This window comes from Oryx dammah, unplaced genomic scaffold, assembly GCF_014754425.2.
Source record: "Oryx dammah isolate SB20612 unplaced genomic scaffold, SCBI_Odam_1.1 HiC_scaffold_19, whole genome shotgun sequence".
Classification (NCBI taxonomy): Eukaryota; Metazoa; Chordata; class Mammalia; order Artiodactyla; family Bovidae; genus Oryx; species Oryx dammah.
Window position 1 is genome coordinate 89,003,609 of NW_024070203.1, and position 21,481 is coordinate 89,025,089.

Sequence of the window (21,481 nt, forward strand, 5' to 3'; positions counted from 1 at the left end):
TTACCTTCTGCACCCCCCTCCTTTTTTCAAATCCTGAAAAATAATTTTAAAATTTTGTGTGAATTACTGTGTTTTTACATTTTCCTTTCATATTCCTGGAAGGCACCCCAAACAGCGACATTCCCTTAATTTCATTATCTCATCCTTCCGCAAGCATTTTATTACTAAACCTCACTTCATGGCAAATAATGGGGAAACAGTGGCTGACTTTATTTTTCTGGGCTCCAAAATCACTGCAGATGGTGATTGTGGCCATGAAATTAAAAGACGCTTACTCCTTGGAAGGAAAGTTATGACCAACCTAGATAGCATATTCAAAAGGAGAGACGTTACTTTGCCAACAAATGTCCGTCTAGTCAAGGCTATGGTTTTTCCAGTAGTCATGTATGGATGTGAGAGTTGGACTGTGAAGAAAGCTGAGTGCTGAAGAATTGATGCTTTTGAACTGTGGTGTTGGAGAAGACTCTTGAGAGTCCCCACTGCAAGGGGATCCAACCAGTCCACCCTAAAGAAGATCAGTCCTGGGTGTTGATGGGAAGGACTGATGCTGAAGCTGAAACTCCAATATTTTGGCCACCTGATGCAAAGAGCTGACTCATTTGAAAAGACCCTGATGCTGGGAAAGTTGAGGGCAAGAGAAGAAAGGGACGACAAAGGATAAGATGGTAGGATGGCATCAATGACTCAGTGGACATGGATTTGGGTGAACTTCGGGAGTTGGTGATGCACAGGGAGGCCTGGCGTGCTGCAGTTCATGGGGTTGCAAAGAATTGGACATGACTGAGTGACTGAACTGACTGACTGAGTTGGTTTGAAAAATGATTGACTTGCGAATTGTTATAGGATATTGTGACCTCTTTGAAGGCCAGAGTTAAAATGTTTTTCATGTTAATTATTATTATTTTTTAAATGACTTAGGCCACTGAAAAAGTTAGTCACGGGTAATTAAGAAAGGAAGTTTCAAAAGTTCTGAGTGGAGACGTCTGCTCCGGAGGTATAGCAATGATATTATTTAACTCTGAAATAGTCCTTTGTAGATGAGTATCTAGGGAAGAAGTTGTAGTTTAAAGGAAAGAATGTAAGCTTTGCATTCAAGTCAGCAGAGGTTTGAATTCCACTCTGCTATTTACCTGCAGCATGGTTTTCAGCAATTTGTGTGTGTGTGTTTTTTAAGAATCCACATTTCATCATCCATGAAATGAGGATAACACTTTAATATATTGTAGGATCATCTCCATAGTATTGAATGAGATAATATATGTGATATACCCACTGATTTTCTCACATATTAGAGATAATTACTCTACTGCTGCTAAGTCGCTTCAGTCGTGTCCGACTCTGTGCGACCCCATAGACGGCAGCCCACCAGGCTCCCCCGTCCCTGGGATTCTCCAGGCAAGAACACTGGAGTGGGTTGCCATTTCCTTCTCCAATGCATGAAAGTGAAAAGTGAATGTGAAGTCTCTCAGTTGTGTCCAACTAGTAGCGACCCCATGGACTGCAGCCTACCAGGCTCCTCTGTCCATGGGATTTTCCAGGCAAGAGTACTGGAGTGGGGTGCCATACAGTTAGGATTAATTAGAATATCTTTATTGGCCCTGAGGATATATGCAAACGAGTCTAGTATTAAATTTATATAGGGCTACTACTCTTCCCCTAATATATATGTGTTAATTTAGCCAATGTGTATTTATTCATTAATTCAAACATTTATTCCTGCCCTAATTTGGTGGCAGGATCAGCCACAGAGAAATTAAGGTATACTGATGTTTTGTCCATTTCACCCATGTCATATGAAGGAGCCAAAGGTGACCCTTGCATATTGGATTCTAGGTTGTTTGGTTCCTCACAGCAGGCTGAGACCCATGAGCCCTAAAGCCAGCAGGCAGCAAACTCAAGTTTTTAAACATTCGATTGCTTAACACATAGCCCAATAAATGATATGTTTAACCATTTAGAACGTGCCTGCTTTGCATGCCCCTTGAAACTGCACAGCTCATCTGTTAGCCACAAGTGTTGGAGAAGACTCTTGAGAGTCCCTTGGAGATCCAACCAGTCCATTCTGAAGGAGATCAGTCCTGGCTGTTCTTTGGAAGGAGTGATGCTAAAGCTGAAACTCCAGTACTTTGGCCAACTCATGCAAAGAGTTGACTCATTGGAAAAGACTCTGATGCTGGGAGGGATTGGGGGCAGGAGGAGAAGGGGGCGACAGAGGATGAGATGGCTGGATGGCATCACTGACTCGATGGACGATGGACGTGAGTTTGAGTGAACTCCGGGAGTTGGTGATGGACAGGGAGGCCTGATGTGCTGCAATTCATGGGGTTGCGAAGAGTCGGACAAAACTGAGCGACTGAACTGAACTGGACTGAAGATAAGCTCAGCGCAATAAAGACTCCCCATCACTGCTGCCCGTGGGGGCTCTTTGACTCAGAGACTGCCTGCTGTGCTGGTGAGTGACACCTTCTAGACAGGCAAGCCCCCTGTCAGATTCTTCTTCCTCCCAGGAATTTTCTTACTTTCCCATCTGCCTGAATGGTGACTTGCTGTGGCCTCTGGAAAGTGTCTTGCAAAGCACAGTATTGCCCCAGTAAGGCTTGTGTGTGCTAGCACAGGCTGCAGGCATTGGCAGGCTGACTGTTTACCACTGAGCCATCTGGACGCCCATTCTGCAACTTAACAATGTTTAAAAATAGCTTAAAGACAATAAAAGGTGCAAGTAACTCAGAAAGGTGTACTTTACCGGATATCCAGTAATCCTCCCCTCATCCCAATTTCAAAGTCTTTAACAAGTTTTCATGTCACTGTCCCCATTTAAAAAAAAAATGTTTTATTTTTGTTTACACTAGAAACAGAATAAGATAAAGTGAAAGTGAAGTCGCTCAGTCGTGTCCGACTCTTTGCGACCCCATGGACTATAGCCCACCAGGCTCCTCTGTCTACGGGATTTTCCAGGCAATAGTACTGGAGTGGGTTGCCATTTCCTTCTCCAGGGGATCTTCCCGACCCAGGGATCGAACCCGGGTCTCCCCCATTGCAGGCAGACGCTCTACAGTCTGAGCCACGGTAAAAAAGATAGTCACAGTCAATTCAGTATTATTGGACTTGAGAAGCTTTAGTGTTGTTATGGTCTTTTCTTCCCCTTTCAACGCCACTTAATGCATTGACTTTTGGATCCCACAGAATTTGGGAAACATTTTGACAAACTTCTCTTACTAGTTATGAACTTAATTCACATGGACATATTTTTGAGGGCCATGATTTAGCGCTTCCTGCTTTACAAAGGCTAAACACCAGAGGCCTAAAATTAAAATATTTTCTTTTAATTGGTATCACCGTGAAGAGTTTAGACCAGTGATTGGAAGCAATAATATTTATTAATATAAATTTCAGATTTATAATATTTTCTGTTATTTTTGCAGATACACCTTGCATTCATTCAATAGATAATAACTGGCTGCTAGACACTAAGCACTGCTCACCAACGAACTTCTCTTTCTGGCAATGATTCTTTGTTTTGTTTTTATTTTGCTTGCTTATTTGTTTATTTATTTTATTGATATATAATTGACATACAACATTTTATTAGTTTCAGGTATACAATATGATAATATTTCAGGCATACAGCATTATAATATTTTCTACACATGGAAATAGGCAGTAATTAAGTGATTGAATCATAGTATGCCCTTTTAACTTTGGGTGTGTTTGTGTGTGCATGCATTCATTTAAAATTTCTGACCAGGAAAATAAGTAGTGAGAAACCTATTGGACACTAGGGAGCTAAAGCTTCAATTACAAGGAAAATAATTTGAACTGTAAAGAATCTGAGTACATAAGTGAGTGGGAGGTAAATCTGATATGTGTAGCTGGGAACTGGGCAGGAGGTAGAAGGCTCTGTGTTTATGAGTGCATAGTTTAAAACAGAATTTACCTTTAAAAATGTATTCATTCACTAAAAATTTTACATTACAAAATTTCTTATTTACAAGAAGATTTCTTTAAGATCACGTTTTTCTGTTGAAATGTGGTCTTCAGGTGGTGAAACATTAAACAGTAATTGTAAATAACAGGTGACTTTGACAAAATACACAGAATGTTGATTAAGATGAACATGAATCCAGTAACACAAGAGTCCACTGATTATAAAGATAAGCCCATAAACATGCTCCATTTTAGGAGTTTTAATCAATGGCGTCAAAATCAGAAACAAAGATATAGTTATGGATCCAAATATAAATGGCAAAGGCACCTGAAAGTTAAAAAAAAAGTTAAGATTAGTGATGACATTGTCTAAAAGTTTCTATAAACAACATGAGAAAGATCTCTTTCTTTTGGCGCAAGTGTTTCCAAACACCAGAGAGAAAACTACAAATATATTTTCAAATATATTTAGAGGCAGAGTATCAGTATTACATTATAAAATGTAAATCAAAGGCAGACTGAATGGAAAAAAGTAAAACTATTTAATTTTATTCATTTTATACTTATCAAGAATGCCTGCTCTAGCCATCAGATATTGTCATTTATTTACTAAGATTAGTGCTTTATTTTCGAGCATAGAAAAAACACATTTAAGCATCATCATCATAGATAAAAATTAGCTGTGTCATCCTAGTATTAGTCATTGAAGCACTTCTACTTTTGGGAATATGGAAACCCAGTCATGTCATAACTGTAACATAACTGCTTCTTTAATGGGGTGTGTGCCAGTCTTTCTTAGCGCAGCGTCAAGTTATAGAAATAGCAGGAACGCTGGACTCAGAAAAGTATGGTTAGAAATGTAACCTCTGGTATTTTAACTGCTCATTCTTTTGCGAAGTAGTCACTGAAATTCTAAATGGCATGTGCTGTGCTATGGATTATTGTTATTGGTGTTTAGTTGCTAAGTTGTGTTTGACTCTTTGTAACCTCATGGGGCTATAGCCCCTCTGTCCATTATGACATTTCCCAGGCAAGAATACTGGCGTGGGTTCCATTTCCTTCTCCAGAGATATTCAAAATGGATAAAGAAGGTTCTTTTCCATGGAGTTCAGTGCCAGAATCTAGCAGTGTAACTGGTCTACCTACTTAATCTGATCTTCAGACCCATTTGCAGAGAACAGCCGGCAGGTGGCTACCCAAGTCTCTTTGGTGGTCTCCCCAAGGAGACACCAAACACTGCATAGTGAGATCCTCAGGGCCCCACGCCCCCCCCCCAACCCCTGAAGGAAGGACGTGGTGGGTCAGCAGGTGCTAAGGGATAAATATGTTCAGGGGTTTTCAATCAAATATTAGTGAAATATGTGTGTTTTGTGTGGAGAAGGAAATGGCAACTCACTCCAGTATTCTTGCCTCAAATATCCCTTGGACAGAGGAGGCTGGTGAGCTACAGTCCATGAGGTTGTAGAGTCAGACACGACTGAGTGACTAAACACACACACCATTTAAAGTCTGAGTTTTTTTTTAAAAAGGTTCCTCTTAGACCCATTTGCAAAATGAGTTTTTTTCTGGTCTTCTAAAGTCTTTGTCAGAATTGCATACAGTGTACTTCAGTAGAATGTGCTCAAGAAAATAACATCTTAATTAACCTTATAAAAATAATTTGTATACACTTCTTACTCTTCTATGGGACTAAGAAGATTCTTAATGAAAAGATTCATCTTTATTTTTCTGAACTGCCTAGTAAAGTAACTGAAACACAGCAGGTAGTCACTGCATATTTGTTGAATAAATGGATGACTAAAATCCAAGATATTGTTCACTCTTTTCACCATGAAGCGTGGCTAAGAGGGATCTATTTTGGGGAGGAAGAAAGTCAAGATTGTCTAAACTAGTGTTTCTTAAAATAGAATCAGCCAACCTCTCTGCATAAGAATCCCTAAGATAATTGATAAATACACAGATTCCTAAGGTCTGACTAAGATCTAGTAAGTTAGAACCCCTAGGGTGAGTCTGGGGATTCAGATTTCAGTAAACATACTTAAGTGGTTTTACAGTCAGTGGCATGAAATAAGGGACTATCATTTTATTTTCCACACAATCTCTACAACCAGGAAGTATATTAACCATATTGACCACTGGATTATAATTATAACACAATTAAAACAAAGACTACTTGGGGACCTCTCTGGCAGTCCAGTGGTTAAGAATCCACTTTCCAATGCAAGGCATGAGGGTTTGGTCACTGGTCAGGGAATTAAGATCCCACATGCCAGGGGATGTAAGCCGTAACGTGGCAACTAGAGAAAGCCCATGCACTGCAATGAAGACCCATCACAGTCAAGAAACAAAACAAAACAAAATATTACAGAGACTGTTTGGTACCTTTTAGGATTTACATTATAGCAAGGTATGGCTTATTTTATACCAAGGCAAAATAAATGAAAATAAGAGAGAGAAATGAGGGAAATAAATATGGGTAAGGAATGAATTTGGCTCACAAAATGCATGCCACGTAGCCCCATATAGATTCTGGAAGCAAGCCACCAAAAGGCATGGGCTAAACCATTGTTTAGAAGAGGTTCAAGTATTCCTGATGCTAAAATCAGAGAAAGTTTCCTCAGTGGATCTTTTATAGAATACAGATTTTATCATTATCTTTTCAGTAAATATAACAAAATTTTGGTTTCTGAAATTACAATGTGTGGTTTAAACCCCATCCCTGATCCTTTCCACTAGGGTAATTTTACCTAGTCTCTGAGCTTCATGATTTTCCTGAAGTTAAGTGGAGGAAAACTAAGAAAATCTATGCCAGTTGTTTGACCTGAGCGGGTCATGCTCACGCCTCCTTCTAATACACTCCCTACACTATTGTCAGAATGGTCTTTTTTTTTCAAATGAGAATTTGATTTTGTTTCTTTCGCATATGGTTGCTTGCATGCATGCTTAGTCGCTCAGTCGTGTCCAGCTCTTTGTGACCAGCCAGGCTTCTCTGTCTGTGGAATTCTCCAGCCAAGAATACTGAAGTGAGTAGCCATTTCCTACTTCAAGGGATCTCCCTGAACCCACGTCTGCTGCATTGGCAGGCAGATTCTTTACCACTGTGCCACCTGGGAACCATATGGTTTCTTAGGTAGTTCATTACTCATCCAGGTGTACCCTTCTGAGTGGGCAACAGGGAGCTGATTCTAGCTCGTGCTGTACTCTCCAGACTCTGTGTCTGGGCATGGAGCTGTGTCTGCCTAGAAGCAGGGGTGCTTTATTACTTTTTGCACAAAGACACTTTAGGAACCTACAGTAGCCTTGTTGACATTACCTAGAGGATGGTGGTTCCATTTTGTTAGTTAAGTTCAGGTTCTAAATTTTTAGAATCAACTAAACTGAGGCTTAGATTACCATCTTGTTGGATAAAATGAAGACCCTTCAAGGACATACTCAAGAAGAGAATGCCATGTCGTGGGTCGTGGGTCGACAAGGGTTGACATTGGATCATGGACTGAGGGGATGCTCTTGAACAGGGCCAGGATTCTTCCCCCAAAAGTGTTATTGCATAACTCCTGAAAGATGATGAAAAGGATAACATTTATCTTCCTCACAGAGAATCAGTTTCGACATTATACTCTAGAAAAATCAAACCAATCGCACCCCATACGCCAATTACACATTCAGTTCAGCTCAGTCGCTCAGTCATGTCCAACTCTTTGTGACCCCATGAACCGCAGCATGCCAAGCCTCCCTGTCCATAACCAACTCCTGGAGTTTACTCAAACTCATGTCCATTGAGTCGGTGATGCCAGCCATCCATTTCATCCTCTGTCATCCCCTTCTCCTCTCGCTTTCAATCTTTCCCAGCATCAGTGTCTTTTCCAATGAGTCAGTTAATTACACATTAGTAAGCTGGGAAATGGAGGTCTGGTTTAGATGTTTCAAAGTTTGACTCATGATTGGTTAGAAGCATCCCATATAGAATAAAAAATGCTTCCCTGGTCCCTCAGATGGTAAAGAATCCACATGCACTGCTGAAGACCTGGGTTCGATTCCTGGGTTGGGAAGATCCCCTGGAGAAGGAAATGGCAACCCACTCCAGTATTCTTGCTTGGGAAATCCCATGGACAGAGGAGCCTGGCAGGCTGCAATCCATGTGGTTGCAAAAAGTCAGACACGACTGAGTGAGTAACAGTAACAAAGTAGAATAAAAATTATACTTCTAAAAAGAGAATAGAAATTTAATATTAAGTTTTTAGACTTGATTTACCTTGTAAGGTCTAGGTAGGTTGGGTTCCTGGTACCTTAGTTTAAGTAAACCTATCATATGTAGCCCTCTTAAAAACCATAATGCTAGTCCTGAATATCTTATTAAATTGATTAAATCTGAGGTGATTATAACAATGGAAGTTAAGATGATTATCTGGGTCACAGCCATGGTTGGACAGGAGTGGTTATTGAGCATTGAGAAGATCAAAGGCAGCTGTCCTTCTTGGCTTGCTGTGTAGATCATCCTTGATGCTGAAAGCACTGTGCAGCACATGGAGCTAAATACTGAAGTTGAAATTCCAAAAGAAATGGCCCATTGCATAGAAGGCATTATTTTGTCCGTCCAGGTGAGAGCAACAGCATCTACAAAAATTTTTGAAAAATTTCAAAATGGTCAGTTTTGATTTTGATTGAAACTATAGCCATAATTCTTCACTTCCTCCTGCATCCATACAGTTTGTAATAAATCTTGGAGCTTATTCTAAGAAAGGGAGTCTCTTTACTTATTCTTGAATACAGTTTGACCTTGCGGTCTATTTTAGCCAGTAGAATGCACTGGAAGGGGTAGTTTGCCCTTCATTTCAAACTTTCTAAGACTAGCTTGTGCATAAGATTTGGGAAGCACTTTTCAGTACTTTTCAGGGCTCAAAGTGTATTGAAGTGAAAGTAAAGTGAGTGTTAGTCACTCAGTTGTGTCTGACTCTGTGACCCCATGGATGGTAGCTGGCCAGGCTCCTCTGTCCGTGAGATTCTTTAGGCAAGAATCCTGGAGTGGGTAGCCATTCCCTTCTCCAAGGGATCTTCCCAACCCAGGGATCGAATCCAGGTCTCCTGCAGGCGGATTCTTTACCAGCTGAGCCACCAGGGAAGGCCAAGTGTATTGAGCTTCGAATCAAGCTCATCAGTGGGACAGCAGGCAGGAGGCAGGCATCTCAGTCAGGCGGAGGCGGGTGCCGTGACACCGCGGGAGGCAGAGCGTATCTGTTCTGGAAGCAGTGCGCTGTTTGGAAAGGCTGTTGTGTGGCGAGGGCGGATGTGTGCACAGAGGCAGGAGATGAGGATGGAAAGTCAGGCTTCAGTTAGATCTTGGAGAACCTGCCATGGTCAGCTTAGGAGCTGATACTTGGTCTGAAGGAAGGTGATGACGGGGTGAGAGTGCGCTTACGAGGAGACGTCAGGAGACAGAGGGTAGAACACTTAAGCAGGGAGGTGACAGGATTATACTTGCGTTTCATAGAGCCCCGCTCTTTGCGAGCCCACGGACTGCAGCCCTCCAGGCTCCTCTCTCCGTGGGATTCTGCAGGCGAGGGTACCGGAGTGGGTAGCCATTCCCTTCTCCGGGGGATCTTCCCAGCCCAGGACTGACCCCAGGTCTCCTGCGCTGCGGGCAGGTTCTGCCCTGTCTGAGCCACGAGGGAAGCCCCTCAGAGAATTATTTCTTGAGATTGAGTGGAGGCTGGATAGAAGAAGAAAGTTAGAGATAAGGGTGTAAATTTGGAGGTTGTTGCTGCGAATGGAGTGAGGAAAATGGGGGCCTGGGCACTGGGGGTGGGAAAGAGGAGGGAAGAAAACCCGGAGAGATGTGAGTGAGCTGGGTCTCCACAGAACTGGCAGCTTGGCTTGAAGTGGGGTGAAAGGCAAATTATAACTCTCCCCTTCAGTTTACTAGTTAAAAGAATTCTTCTTCAGAGTGTTACTGTATTTCTGTGAGACCAAATTGTGGCAAGGAGCACGTTTTTGTTTACTTTGAAAAATTTGAATTTCTCTTTTTCTTTTAGAATCAACACACCATTTTTAGCCTAGTTTCAGAGAAGATGCAGAAATACATCTTTTGGTGTTTTTGAGCCATGTAGAGCTTTTGTTTTTTTTTTAATGAATTTCAACGCGTCTGGCTTTAGATGACAGCAGACTGATCCTTTGTGACCTCTGCCTCGAGGTCACACCCAGGGCAGGGGATTCAGGTCACTGGAGTGACATCATCAGCCCCTCCATGACCACACACACCGCACGTGGTCATAAGCCCCTGTGCCTGTCTGTATGTACAGCGTTTTTGTAGCCTGCATTTTTTTTTGATGTGTTATTTGGCCTTTATCCAGAATATTTGAAGAGCTAGTCACTCTCAGTAAGTGAATTTTCTAGATAACCAAACTGCTTTCAGGAATAACTATTTTTTAAAAATTAAAATTTGGGGGAATTTTTCCAATATATTTCAAACACTACTCTGCCTTTTTAAAGTAAAATGAACATAATTTAACTTTTTTTGGGGAAAAGACCCAATGTTGTCATCAAAAATCATCAGTTAATTCTGTGGAAATATAATTACCTGGTATTAGAAAAATGATTTTTTTCTGGTCATAAGTATAAGATGCTAATTGTGGAAAATATGAACAGTATAAAAAAATAAAAATTTCTTATAATCTTACCATTCAGATGACACCATTTACTATTATCTTTTTATTATATTTCCATTTAGTCATGTCAGTGTGTGTATGTTATAAAATAATATGCATTAATAAAATTTATCACCTGATGTATATGTATATTAATATGTATTCATATGATTGCTTGCTTTGTTTTGATTTCATTTGCTTATACTTCCATACTTTAGCATGGTGATTGAGAACATAGGTTTTGGAGTTAACATGGATTTGAGTTTGTCTTTTTCAATTATGAGCTGGGCAGCTTTGAGCACCATACTTGGTAGAATTGGGAAGAATATATTTTTTGAAGGTCAGATCTTGTAACCTGCTGTCCAGATTCACAACCCATTGCAGGCAATAACCTGGGCAAGAAGTACTCTTTTATCATGAGAAGAGCATGACTGGAACCTACTTTTGAATCGTATTAAGTTTGTTCATTACTTAACTCCCAGGCACTGCCGTTTCCTCATCTGAAAAAAAGAAGACGATACTGCCTGTTCCAAATGACTGTTCTGAGGGTGGTTATCTGGGTGCGCCCTAAAGAGTGGAGCGTCTCCTAACAGTGTTGCTTCTTCGCCCTCTCGCCTTGCTGGCTCCTGTTTCTCTTTCCTCTCTCTCCTCTGTGTCCCTCCTTCTCTTCTTTCTCTCCTTCTCCTCTTTCTCTTTCCAGTTCTTTCTGTTTCACAGTTTTCTACCTTTTGATTTTGGTCTTTTAGCATGTACTCATCTTTTATAGATTTTTAGATGATTATTTATTTTTCCTTTCCTTATAAAAACCAAAGCAGGAACCCATTACATTTGTACTCTTACAGGTGTACTGAACAAATCAGTAGTATATAGGAGTCCTTATTTATTCAGAAAAGACAGTAGTGACTATTTCCTCTTTGCCTAGATACATTCATACCTGCAGAGACGATTTCCTTGGGAGTCAAAACTGCCAGGTAGGATACGTTAGCCAGGAAGTAAACCACAGCCACCATGGGAATGCCAGTCATCAGAGATTTGGGAATGTTCTTACCGGGATTTTTTATCTCTCCTAAAAAACACAAATAAACTCATCAGAAAAGGACATGTTTTGAGACTTTTGAAGACTTTGTGATAAAATGTATGAAAAAGTATTACTCATATATCTGTTGTTTCCTCATCTGCTTGACTGTTTCTACGTTGGTCCTATGCAAGTTTTGCCTGAAAGCTTGGATTTCTCACCATCTTATACTAAAAATCCAATTATCCCAGTCATTTCATGATTATGGGTTTACAGTGATGGAAAAGACTGTAGTACAAGCTACTGTGTACAAAATGATAAGCTCTAAGGATATATTGTACAGCACATGGAATGTAGCCAATATTTTATAACTATAGAGTATAACCTTTAAAACCCGTGAATCATTCTGTTGTACACCTGAAACTTCTACAATATTGTAAATCAACTATGCCTCAGTAAAACAGAGAAAGAAATGAAACAGAGGTGAGAGCAGAGTAGGGGAGAAAGTTTGCATTAAATGAGAAGCGAGAAATGACATTTGAGGGAAGACCTAAGGGAAGGGAGGGAGGGAGATACTTGAAGATCCCAGTAGGGAGCCTTCTATGCAAAGGAAACTTAGGTGAAGAAGGAAAACAACTCCCCTCCCCCACCTTGCCCCAGCAACTTTTTGTGAGCACTTTTACATCTCTGCCTGTCACAGGGGCTTCCACAGTGTGGCACTGAATACCCACCATGGCGCTAAGGACGTATTGGGCTATGTCTGCATTTCAAACACAGAGGAAACTGCAGGGTCTCAGAGACGTTAAGAGACTTGCCCGAGGTCACACAGCAACTAAGTGGTGAGGGAAGGATTTGAAACCGTTTAGTCTGACACCAGACAGTAACCACTGCGCCCTCCAGCCTGGGTGTAGCTAGATCTCTTGGACCTTGAGGTGATGGGTTTCTTGGACAGAAGGTGCAGAGTCCATTTTGACACTTACTCCCAACTTCTTGGATAGAAGTCCTCAGTTGGGAAAATCTTTGAGCTCTGATACATAATAATGTTTTCAAACCAATAGCAGGGATGAGCTCAAATCACCTAACAATGTCAGTTTTTGTCAATTGCAGGGGCCTTATCTCAGGGGACTTATCTGGTGGCTCAGATGGTAAAGCGTCTGTCTACAATGCGGGAGACCCAGGTTCAAGCCCGGGGTTGGGAAGATCCCCTGGAGAAGGAAATGGCAATCCACTCCAGGACTATTGCCTGGAAAATCCCATGGACAGAGGGGCCTGGTAGGCTACAGTCCACGGGGTCTCAAAGAGTCACTGAGCCACTTCACTTTCACTTTTTATCTCAGGGGAGGAGACACCGCATCAACAGTGAATTCTGGAAACTGGCATATTGTCTCAAAATTCCTAGACATCATACTGTTTTGCTTAAAAAGGAAGTTCAGGGAAGCAGTTAAGAGCATAGACTCTGGAGCTAGAGGGCTCGGGGCTTGAACCTGTCCCTAACCCTCACTAGTTGTTGGATCTTGGGAAACAGGCTTTGCAGTTGGCAACAAAGATTGCCAGTTCTCAGATCTGTGCAAATAAAAAATGTATGTTGTTAAAGACTGTTTAGTAGCCTGTCTCTTCATCCCACCTGAGATATGTCATTTTTTTCCCCCTTCAAGCAAACGGACCTCTGAGGAAGTTCCTTACTCTCCCAAGCAAGCTTTTCTTTACCTAGGCTTAAGTGTGAATGGAATTCATCTTATGGAATATGAATGAAATAATAAGAGGAAAACAATTCAGAGCCCACTAGGCAATAAAGAGATTGCTTGAATCTACTCAAGTGGTGAAGGAAATTTGTTGTAAGCCATGTAGAAGAGTCTGTCCACCCAAATTCCAACTGGGAAGAAATTAGGAGATGGCGATATGAAATCAATGTTAGGTGACTTGTGAGCTCTCGGGGTCCCCTATTACCATAGCAATGGGGTGACGGAACCAGTCTGTGCGTATGTGTCCTGAAGTGCTCGGATCCCATGTTGTCTGGAGTCTGGGCAGTGTAAGTGACTGCGTGCGCTGGCATCTGCCCCCAGCAGCTTCAGTCACCGGAGAGTGACCCTGAGCCCCAGTGTGAGCAATGACTCCATAACATGGCAGGGTGGTGCTGCCCTCCTCCAGCTTCGAGGAGCAACGGCTGCTGGCTCCCCACAGCTGACCCCTTCTCCTGAGATTTGCCCTTGGCCTTGGGTGGCTCTGCAGGGATGGGTAAGCTGGCTTGCTTAGAAAAACCTACAAGTTTACTTTCTCCCCTCAGAGGCAGCCCCCAGTAGTTGATTAACTGATAAAAGGTACAAAAGTCCATCCCTAAGGCCACTGCTTAGGAATGTTTTGTATTTTTCCTACTCTAGCAGTACTGTCTAATCAAAATTGTATTTTAAAATTTCTAGGGGATGCATAAGAGAAAGACAGGTGAAATGGAATTAATAATATATATTTATCCCCAAACATCCAAAATTTCATCATTGCAGTATGCAACGTTTGTAAAAAATTAATGAGCTCTGGACAATGGACAATGTTTTGTTCGTTCAAGACTTTGATTTCCGGTGTGTATTTTACATCTGCGGAGCACTGCGGTTTGACTACATTTCAGACGCTCACTGGCTGCATAAGGCTGGTGACTCCCAGGCTGGGCAGTGTGGCTCTGTAGGATCTGACTGAGGCTAGACTTCAGCTGAACCCACGTCTGCTCAGCAGCTCTCCCTTCCTTGTCCTGCTTCCTTCACAACTAATGGCTGTCTCTGGGAGTCAGGTCGTCAACAAAGTGCTGCCACAAGGATCCCCATCTCAGGCTTTGCTTCGCATTAACCCAATATAAGATGGGAATGTTTCAAATTAAGTACAACAATGATCAGCCCCTGACACCATTTATTTTCTGCTAAATTATACGAATTGTGCCAGTGTCTAATTTTTATGAGAATCTGATATGTGAGATCATCTGAAAGAACAGCCTTGTTACTTAGATTTGAAATGTAAATGAATTTTCAGATGTGCAATTTAAAGTTGCAAGTATAGGAGACATTAAGTTTATAAACCATATTTAAGTGTTTAAGGAAATAAAATTCATCTTATATGAGGCAATGTTTAGCATTACAGGATATGAGATTTGAAAGATTTTTCAAGTCAGACATTTAAAATGCTTAAAAATTAAATACATTTTAACACACAGTTGAAAGAGTTTAGAAGAATGAGGTTATATTCTTTAGTGAAATTTAATATGTTCAATATATTAGTTAACTCTGGATCATGGAAAAAGCAAGAGAGTTCCAGAAAAACATCTATTTCTGCTTTATTGACTATGCCAAAGCCTTTGACTGTGTGGATCACAAGAAACTGCGAGATGGGAATACCAGACCACTTAACCTGCCTCTTGAGAAATCTGTATGCAGGTCAGGAAGCAACAGTTAGAACTGGACATGGAACAACAGACTGATTCCAAATAGGAAAAGGAGTATGTCAAGGCTGTATATTGTCACCCTGCTTATTTAACTTATATGCAGAGTACATCATGAGAAACGCTGGACTGGAAGAAACACAAGCTGGAATCAAGATTGCCAGGAGAAATATCAATAACCTCAGATATGCAGATGACACCACCCTTATGGCAGAAAGTGAAGAGGAGTTAAAAAGCCTCTCGATGAAAGTGAAAGAGGAGAGCGAAAAACTTGGCTTAAAGCTCACCATTCAGAAAACGAAGATCATGGCATCTGGTCCCATCACTTCGTGGGAAATAGATGGGGAAACAGTAGAAACAGTGTCAGACTTTATTTTTCTGGGCTCCAAAATCACTGCAGATGGTGACTGCAGCCATGAAATTAAAAGATGCTTACTCCTTGGAAGGAAAGTTATGACCAACCTAGATAGCATATTCAAAAGCAGAGACATTACTTTGCCGACTAAGGTCCGTCTAGTCAAGGCTATGGTTTTTCCTGTGGTCATGTATGGATGTGAGAGTTGGACTGTGAAGAAGACAGAGTGCCGAAGAATTGATGCTTTTGAACTGTGGTGTTGGAGGAGACTCTTGAGAGTCCCTTGGACTGCAAGGAGATCCAACCAGTCCATTCTGAAGGAGATCAGCCCTGGGATTTCTTTGGAAGGAATGATGCTAAAGCTGAAACTCCAGTACTTTGGCCACCTCATGCGAAGAGTTGACTCATTGGAAAAGACTCTGATGCCGGGAGGGATTGAGGGCAGGAGGAGAAGGGGACGACCCAGGATGAGATGGCTGGATGGCATCACAGACTCGATGGACGTGAGTCTGAGTGACCTCTGGGAGATGATGATGGACAGGGAGGCCTGGCATGCTGCAATTCATGGGGTCACAAAGAGTCGGACACGACTGAGCGACTGAACTGAACTGAACTTAATAAAGAACAAGAAAAAATGAATTTTATGTAAAATATTTAGTTTTATATATGTATATGATTATTTATAAATTAATGGTTTGTGAAAACTTATGATTTTTGAATTTACACTGTAATAAAATTGACTAATAATTTTAACTCCAACTTTGGGAAGTTCTAAAACTCACATTAACGTCTAACATGGAATTTTTTCTTTCTTTAAGAAGGGAAGAGTAAAAGATAAGAAAAATTTAACCTGTGCCAATGTAACAGTTTTTTCTTCTTCATCCTGCCTTTTCCCCACCATAGTTCAGATAAACAGCATCCTTTATAAAGAGTCTTTTGGGAATACTGTCTCTTGGTTCACCCTGGCTGTTTTTAATGTGGAAAATTGCTTGTCCTCCCAAACAGATCCCAACTTTGCTCAGATCCTTAGGACCTGGGAGTATTATCAAATTTTAAGTATGTTCAGGGAAGTAGTAGACTCGTTAGGTTGTGTTTCCTGCCTTATTCCTGTTTTCAATGTGAGCTGAGACCAGGACCTTTGATTTCCAACCATGGAGAGGTGATCTACCTGCTTAGACTTCCTGCTTGGTCTCCCATAAACAGAAGGAAGATTAGGTCTAATGAGCCTTTTTTTTTTCTTCCACGTGTGTACAACTTCAGTTTCTGGAAGACCAACATGGAATCTTGAGGGTGAATGAAGTCTGTCATAGATTTCCATCTTAGCAAGAGAATGGGTGCTTCAGGCTCACCAGTCCTCAGAAAGTCCTCCATTCCCCCTGAAACTGACATACAGCACCCCACTCCCCACAGCCACAGTTTCATGATCCATGGTTTCATTTACGTGCAGTTAACCATGATCTGAAAGTGTTAAATGGAACATTCCAGAAATAATTCCGAAATTGTAAATTGCATGCCATTCTGAGTATTGTGGTGAAATCGCATGTCATCCTGCTGGTCCTTCCCAGGATGAGAATCCCCCCTTTTTCTAGGGTCCACGCTGTACATGTGTTGTTAGGATAGGAAAAAGCATAGTATATATAGGATTCAGTACTATCCATGGTTTCAGGCAGCCACTGGGGGTCTTAGAATGAATCTGCCGTGGATAAGGGGGAATTACTGTATATTGCAACATGCTCAATGTCAGGAGGAGGGTTTCCAAGTATGTATGTGTATTCTGTCTCTGAAAAGTTCCTCTAATAGGCAGCCAATCAGGGTGTTGCTCTGGCCAAAAGTGAATTTGTTTTGGGCAACCTTGTGTGCAGCATTGGGGAACTAGACTTTTCAAGTCCGCTTTCAGGGCTTTGGGAGAGGAGTGGATGCAAATCTAAGCTAGTGGGGTCATTATTACTTCAGGTTTCTCTAAGGGTCAACCAAAACTGCAGCTATCTATTTCTCCTCCTAAATTCCGTTCACTAACAGTGGCAATGCTGGGCAGATTATGAAATCTGAGGCATTCTTAAATTGCTCCCAATATTAATGTGTTTTCTGTAATCCTGATTTTCTAAACAGCATATCATGGTTCCTTGCAAGGATTGTTCCTTGCAAAAGTCACACAAGTCATGTTACAGAAGCAGAGACCTTTTGTCCTTTTGTAGTTGCGTGGCTAGAACTCAAGTCCAACAATTCTCAACATCCCTAGAGACTTCTCTGAATATTGTCAGACCTGCTGCTGAGAGGACTTCACTGATGGCTTTGAGACCTAATGAAAGTGAAAGTCACTCAGTCATGCCCGACTCTGCAGCCCCAGGGACTATAGACTCCATGGAGTTCTCCAGGCCAGAATACTGGAGTGGGGAGCCTTTCCCTTCTCCAGGGGATTTTCTGATCCCAAGGATTGAACCCAGGTCTCCTGCATTGCAGGCAGACTCTTTCCCAGCTGAGACACTGCTGCTGTTGCTGCTAAGTCGCTTCAGTCGTGTCCGACTGTGCGATCCCATGGACAGCAGCCCACCAGACTCCTCTGCCTAAGGGATTCTCTAGCAAGAGTACTGGAGTGTGTTGCCATTTCCTTCTCCAAGCTGAGCCACAAGGAAACCTAATAAAATCCTTATTTCAGAATTAAATATAAGGATGTCTAGTGGTGCTTGGGATTCAGTGTTATTCTTTCAGGAGGCCCTGGCACAAGAATCTAGATGCAAGCTGTCTATTCTGTTTATACTTGGTCAGGAATACAACAGCTCAGAAACCCTAAGAACCAAACCTGAGGGAGCTAGTTCTTTCTAGCCAGGATCACCCGATTTTGACACAGAAGAAGCCAGATCTCTAAATTTGGCAAGTTAATAAAGTGCTGGTTCTGACAGCCAGCCCCATTCAATTAGCCCCAAGTTCTGACCCTATTACTGCACTCCTGGCGTTCGACCTTCTGCTCTGAGAGTCAGGCCTGGCTGAGTGACTGAGCACACCCTACTCCTCTGCAGATCTGGAAGTTTCACTGGGCCTTTCAGACACAGTCACGTTCACCTGAGGTTGCTCACATTTCTCCGACCAGCTCCAGTTATGAGATTCTTGTCCTTAATTCAAGGTTTCACTTGTTTGATGACAAATCAGACCGGGAGCAGGAGGAGAATGAGATGAGTGTTCCAAACAGAAGTGAGTCTCAAGCTGCACTGTGCCGTGTCTTTAGGTAAGGATCACTATCAGGAACACCTCTGTTTGCCTCCGTGCGATGCTTTTCTTTAGAAGGGGTGCTCCAACATCTGGGTATTTAATTTTGCAGAACCGACCCCCCCAACTGACCAGGTGACCTCTGGAGGAGGCAGATGCACAAGCAGTGACCTGTGAGACTCTGCCTCCACGTATATCCAGGATTTACACTTTGCACTCAGGTACCTTTTAATGGCCAAGCTACCAGCAAGGTGATTATGTCATAATTAATTTGTGCTAGATAAATTCAGGTCTCATCATTATTTGAAAAGCCTTGATATTTAACAATCTACTAATTTTATAGTGAGAAATTTCACCATTACATCTGCCAATTAAAAAAGAAAATGTTAAATTACTTAAGAATTATATCAACAATTAAATTTTAGTAATCTACATGAGTGAACAAAGCATCTCATTGACCAACATAAAAAACATAAAAAATAACATAAAAGTTTCAGTAATTCAAAGATTGAGAACTTGTATAAAGATTTTGTTTGGAATTTTACACAACGTTGTATTTAATATATCCTTAATATTTTATAGTCCTATACTTTTATAACCAAAAAAGAATATAAAGAATTATTTTCTGTTTAGTTCTTTTGTTTACTCTGGAGAGCTGTGCAAGCATTACCAAAATCTTTTGGTGCCGTGACGTCAGGGGCAACGGTGCCGCCCTGCAGAAAGAACAGCGCATATTAACAGGGAAGCATCGATGTTACACCAGTCCTCCTAATTGTGAAGCAGGGAAACATTTCAAGTGTCCACTATTGTGAAAGTGCAGCAAAGCCATTCTAAGGAATATTATGCAGCGGTTGAAAAATGTGTTAGGTGACTAAGAACTACTATAGAAAGTTCTCTAAGACATACCGTGGAATCAAAATTAGGATGCAGCATTTTACCAGTGCAGTAGGGGAGGTGTAAAATCTGATGGTTTCATTTTTTAAAAATTAACATTATATTAACATATTTCTAATATAATTGATATTTAACTCAAAATGTCTTGAAAAATTGCTAGACTAAATTACAGTAAAATCTGAGAGTGATCTTTTCTCCAGCAAACTTTTCCCAAGTTTTTTTAAACGGGATGACCAGAAAAGCACTAAATCCTCGGTATTTTATGTAGATAATTATCTACCAAGGCTTAATGATGATTAAACTCTGCTGCTTGCATGTAGAGCAGAGCAGAGTCGATTCACTTTCTCCCAAAGAAACAAATTGGATATTCTTTCTCCAGAGGGTTGCAGACAAAACTTTATGCCTACAGCAGAAGTATGTCAGAAAGAGATGTACCTGCCATGCTGTTCAGGATCGACGTGCCAGAATACGCAAATAATCCTTGCAGGAAGGCTTCTGCAATCTGTGAGACGTCAGGAAGCTCAGCGTCCAAAGCGTTCTCGAACCTGGCCACGTTTTCCTTTTCCCCGATCCCTAATAGCACAATCCCAGTGAGGCAAATGAAGCAGAGGACAGTCATCTTCGCCAAAGTACTGACGGTTTGAAGCCAAGCCACAGTTTGCACCCCTCGAGCATTTAGAAGTCCCAAAAACCACAAAACAGCCAATGCTAGACACCTCTTTGGTAGCTCTGGAGCTGGGCACCCGGCGTAGAAAGGCTGAATTGTATAGGTAGATAATAACAAGCTTTCAGTAGCTAGCCTTAAGGGATGAGTAAATAGTTTGATCCAAAGACTGAGGAAAGCAACTGAGGATCCAAGAGATCTTTTGAGGAAATAATACTGTGCCCCACTTATAGGGAAGGTCGTCCCCAGCTCTGCGTGGCTGAGAGCAGAGATCAAAGTCAGCACCGCACAAGCAGCCCAGATACTCAGGGAGACAGCCACATTCAGTGAGGAATATTTCAATACCCCTTTCGGAGACACAAAGATTCCTGCCCCTATTGTGGCGCTTAAGATTAAAATGTTTCCTCGGAAGAATCCTATTGCCCTTAGAAGCTGCATGTTTTTGCCTTTTCCCTGTTTGTTTTCTTAATCCTGGGAAATAATTTTGAAATCTCATGTGGATTGCTAACTCTTATACATTCCTCTCACGATGCTTCTGCACCATGTTTTCGTGATTTAGCCATGGTCCTTACATAAGCAGTTTATTACTGCACTTAACTTGGTTTTAAAAATGATTAACTTGTGAAGAGTTCTAAAATCTTGTGATCTCTCTGAAGGCCCAAGTTAAAATGTTCCACACGTTAATTATTTAAAAATTCAGTTGTGCCTGTTGACGGTTGCACAATAGTCCGAATGTGATTACTGCCACTGAACCGCACACTTCAGAGTGGTCAAAGCGGCACATGTTGTGTTCTCTGCATTTTGCCACAAGCTTTAAGAGTCATAATTAAAAAAAACCATACAACTGTACACTCTAGATGGGTGAGTCATATGGTATATGAGTTATATCTCTACCATAGGCGTCCTTGAGGGAAGTTTTGCCCTGAATTGAACTTATTGCAATTGGAGATAAATGAGGCTTCTATCACTGATTCCTGATGCAAGGATGTTCCTAAGCATGTAATAACTGGCTGTCTGGGTTATCTATTGTATAACCTGTAGTTTTGGAATTAGAGCTTCACCTTAGAAAAGGAACTGAGGATGACCACTCCAAGTATATAGAACTAGCAAGTATTTAAGCTTAGGGACAAGAATGTTGGCACTAGAGGTTTGAAGTGATTGGACTCTTGATATATTTTTGAATTAGATGTGGGGATGTGAGAGATTGACAGGAGTAAGATTCGCCAAGCCATCTGGGCCTTGCAACTGGAAAAATGAAGATGACTTTATAGTTTTCTATTTACATTTATGTAAATAGAATATAATTGCAAATGTAATTATAGATATTACATTTACCTTCTAGTTTATGTAAATAGAATGGAAT

The 21,481-nt window shown here is 41.3% G+C and overlaps 1 protein-coding gene across 1 annotated transcript; it reads right to left on the reverse strand.

Moving 5' to 3' along the window:
- Positions 1-3,083: 3,083 nt before the first annotated feature.
- LOC120878534 (solute carrier family 7 member 13-like) lies at positions 3,084-20,556 on the reverse strand. The gene is made up of 4 exons (XM_040261145.1): positions 19,890-20,556; positions 11,500-11,631; positions 8,177-8,538; positions 3,084-4,252 (listed from the first exon to the last, which is right to left on the reverse strand). The coding sequence occupies exons 1-4, from the start codon at positions 20,554-20,556 to the stop codon at positions 3,986-3,988; spliced, it is 1,428 nt and encodes a 475-aa protein (XP_040117079.1). The 3' UTR covers positions 3,084-3,985.
- Between the last annotated feature and the right edge of the window lie 925 nt (positions 20,557-21,481).

Excerpts from the sequence above, each read along its gene's own strand:
- LOC120878534 (XM_040261145.1), bottom strand. The coding sequence starts at position 20,556 with ATGCAGCTTCTAAGGGCAATAGGATTCTTCCGAGGAAACATTTTAATC. Across the intron at positions 8,539-11,499 it reads CAAGGAAATCGTCTCTGCAG|ATGCTGTTGCTCTCACCTGG; the intron begins GTATGAATGTAT and ends AAATTTTTGTAG. Across the intron at positions 4,253-8,176 it reads ACCTACCTAGACCTTACAAG|GTGCCTTTGCCATTTATATT; the intron begins GTAAATCAAGTC and ends TTTAACTTTCAG.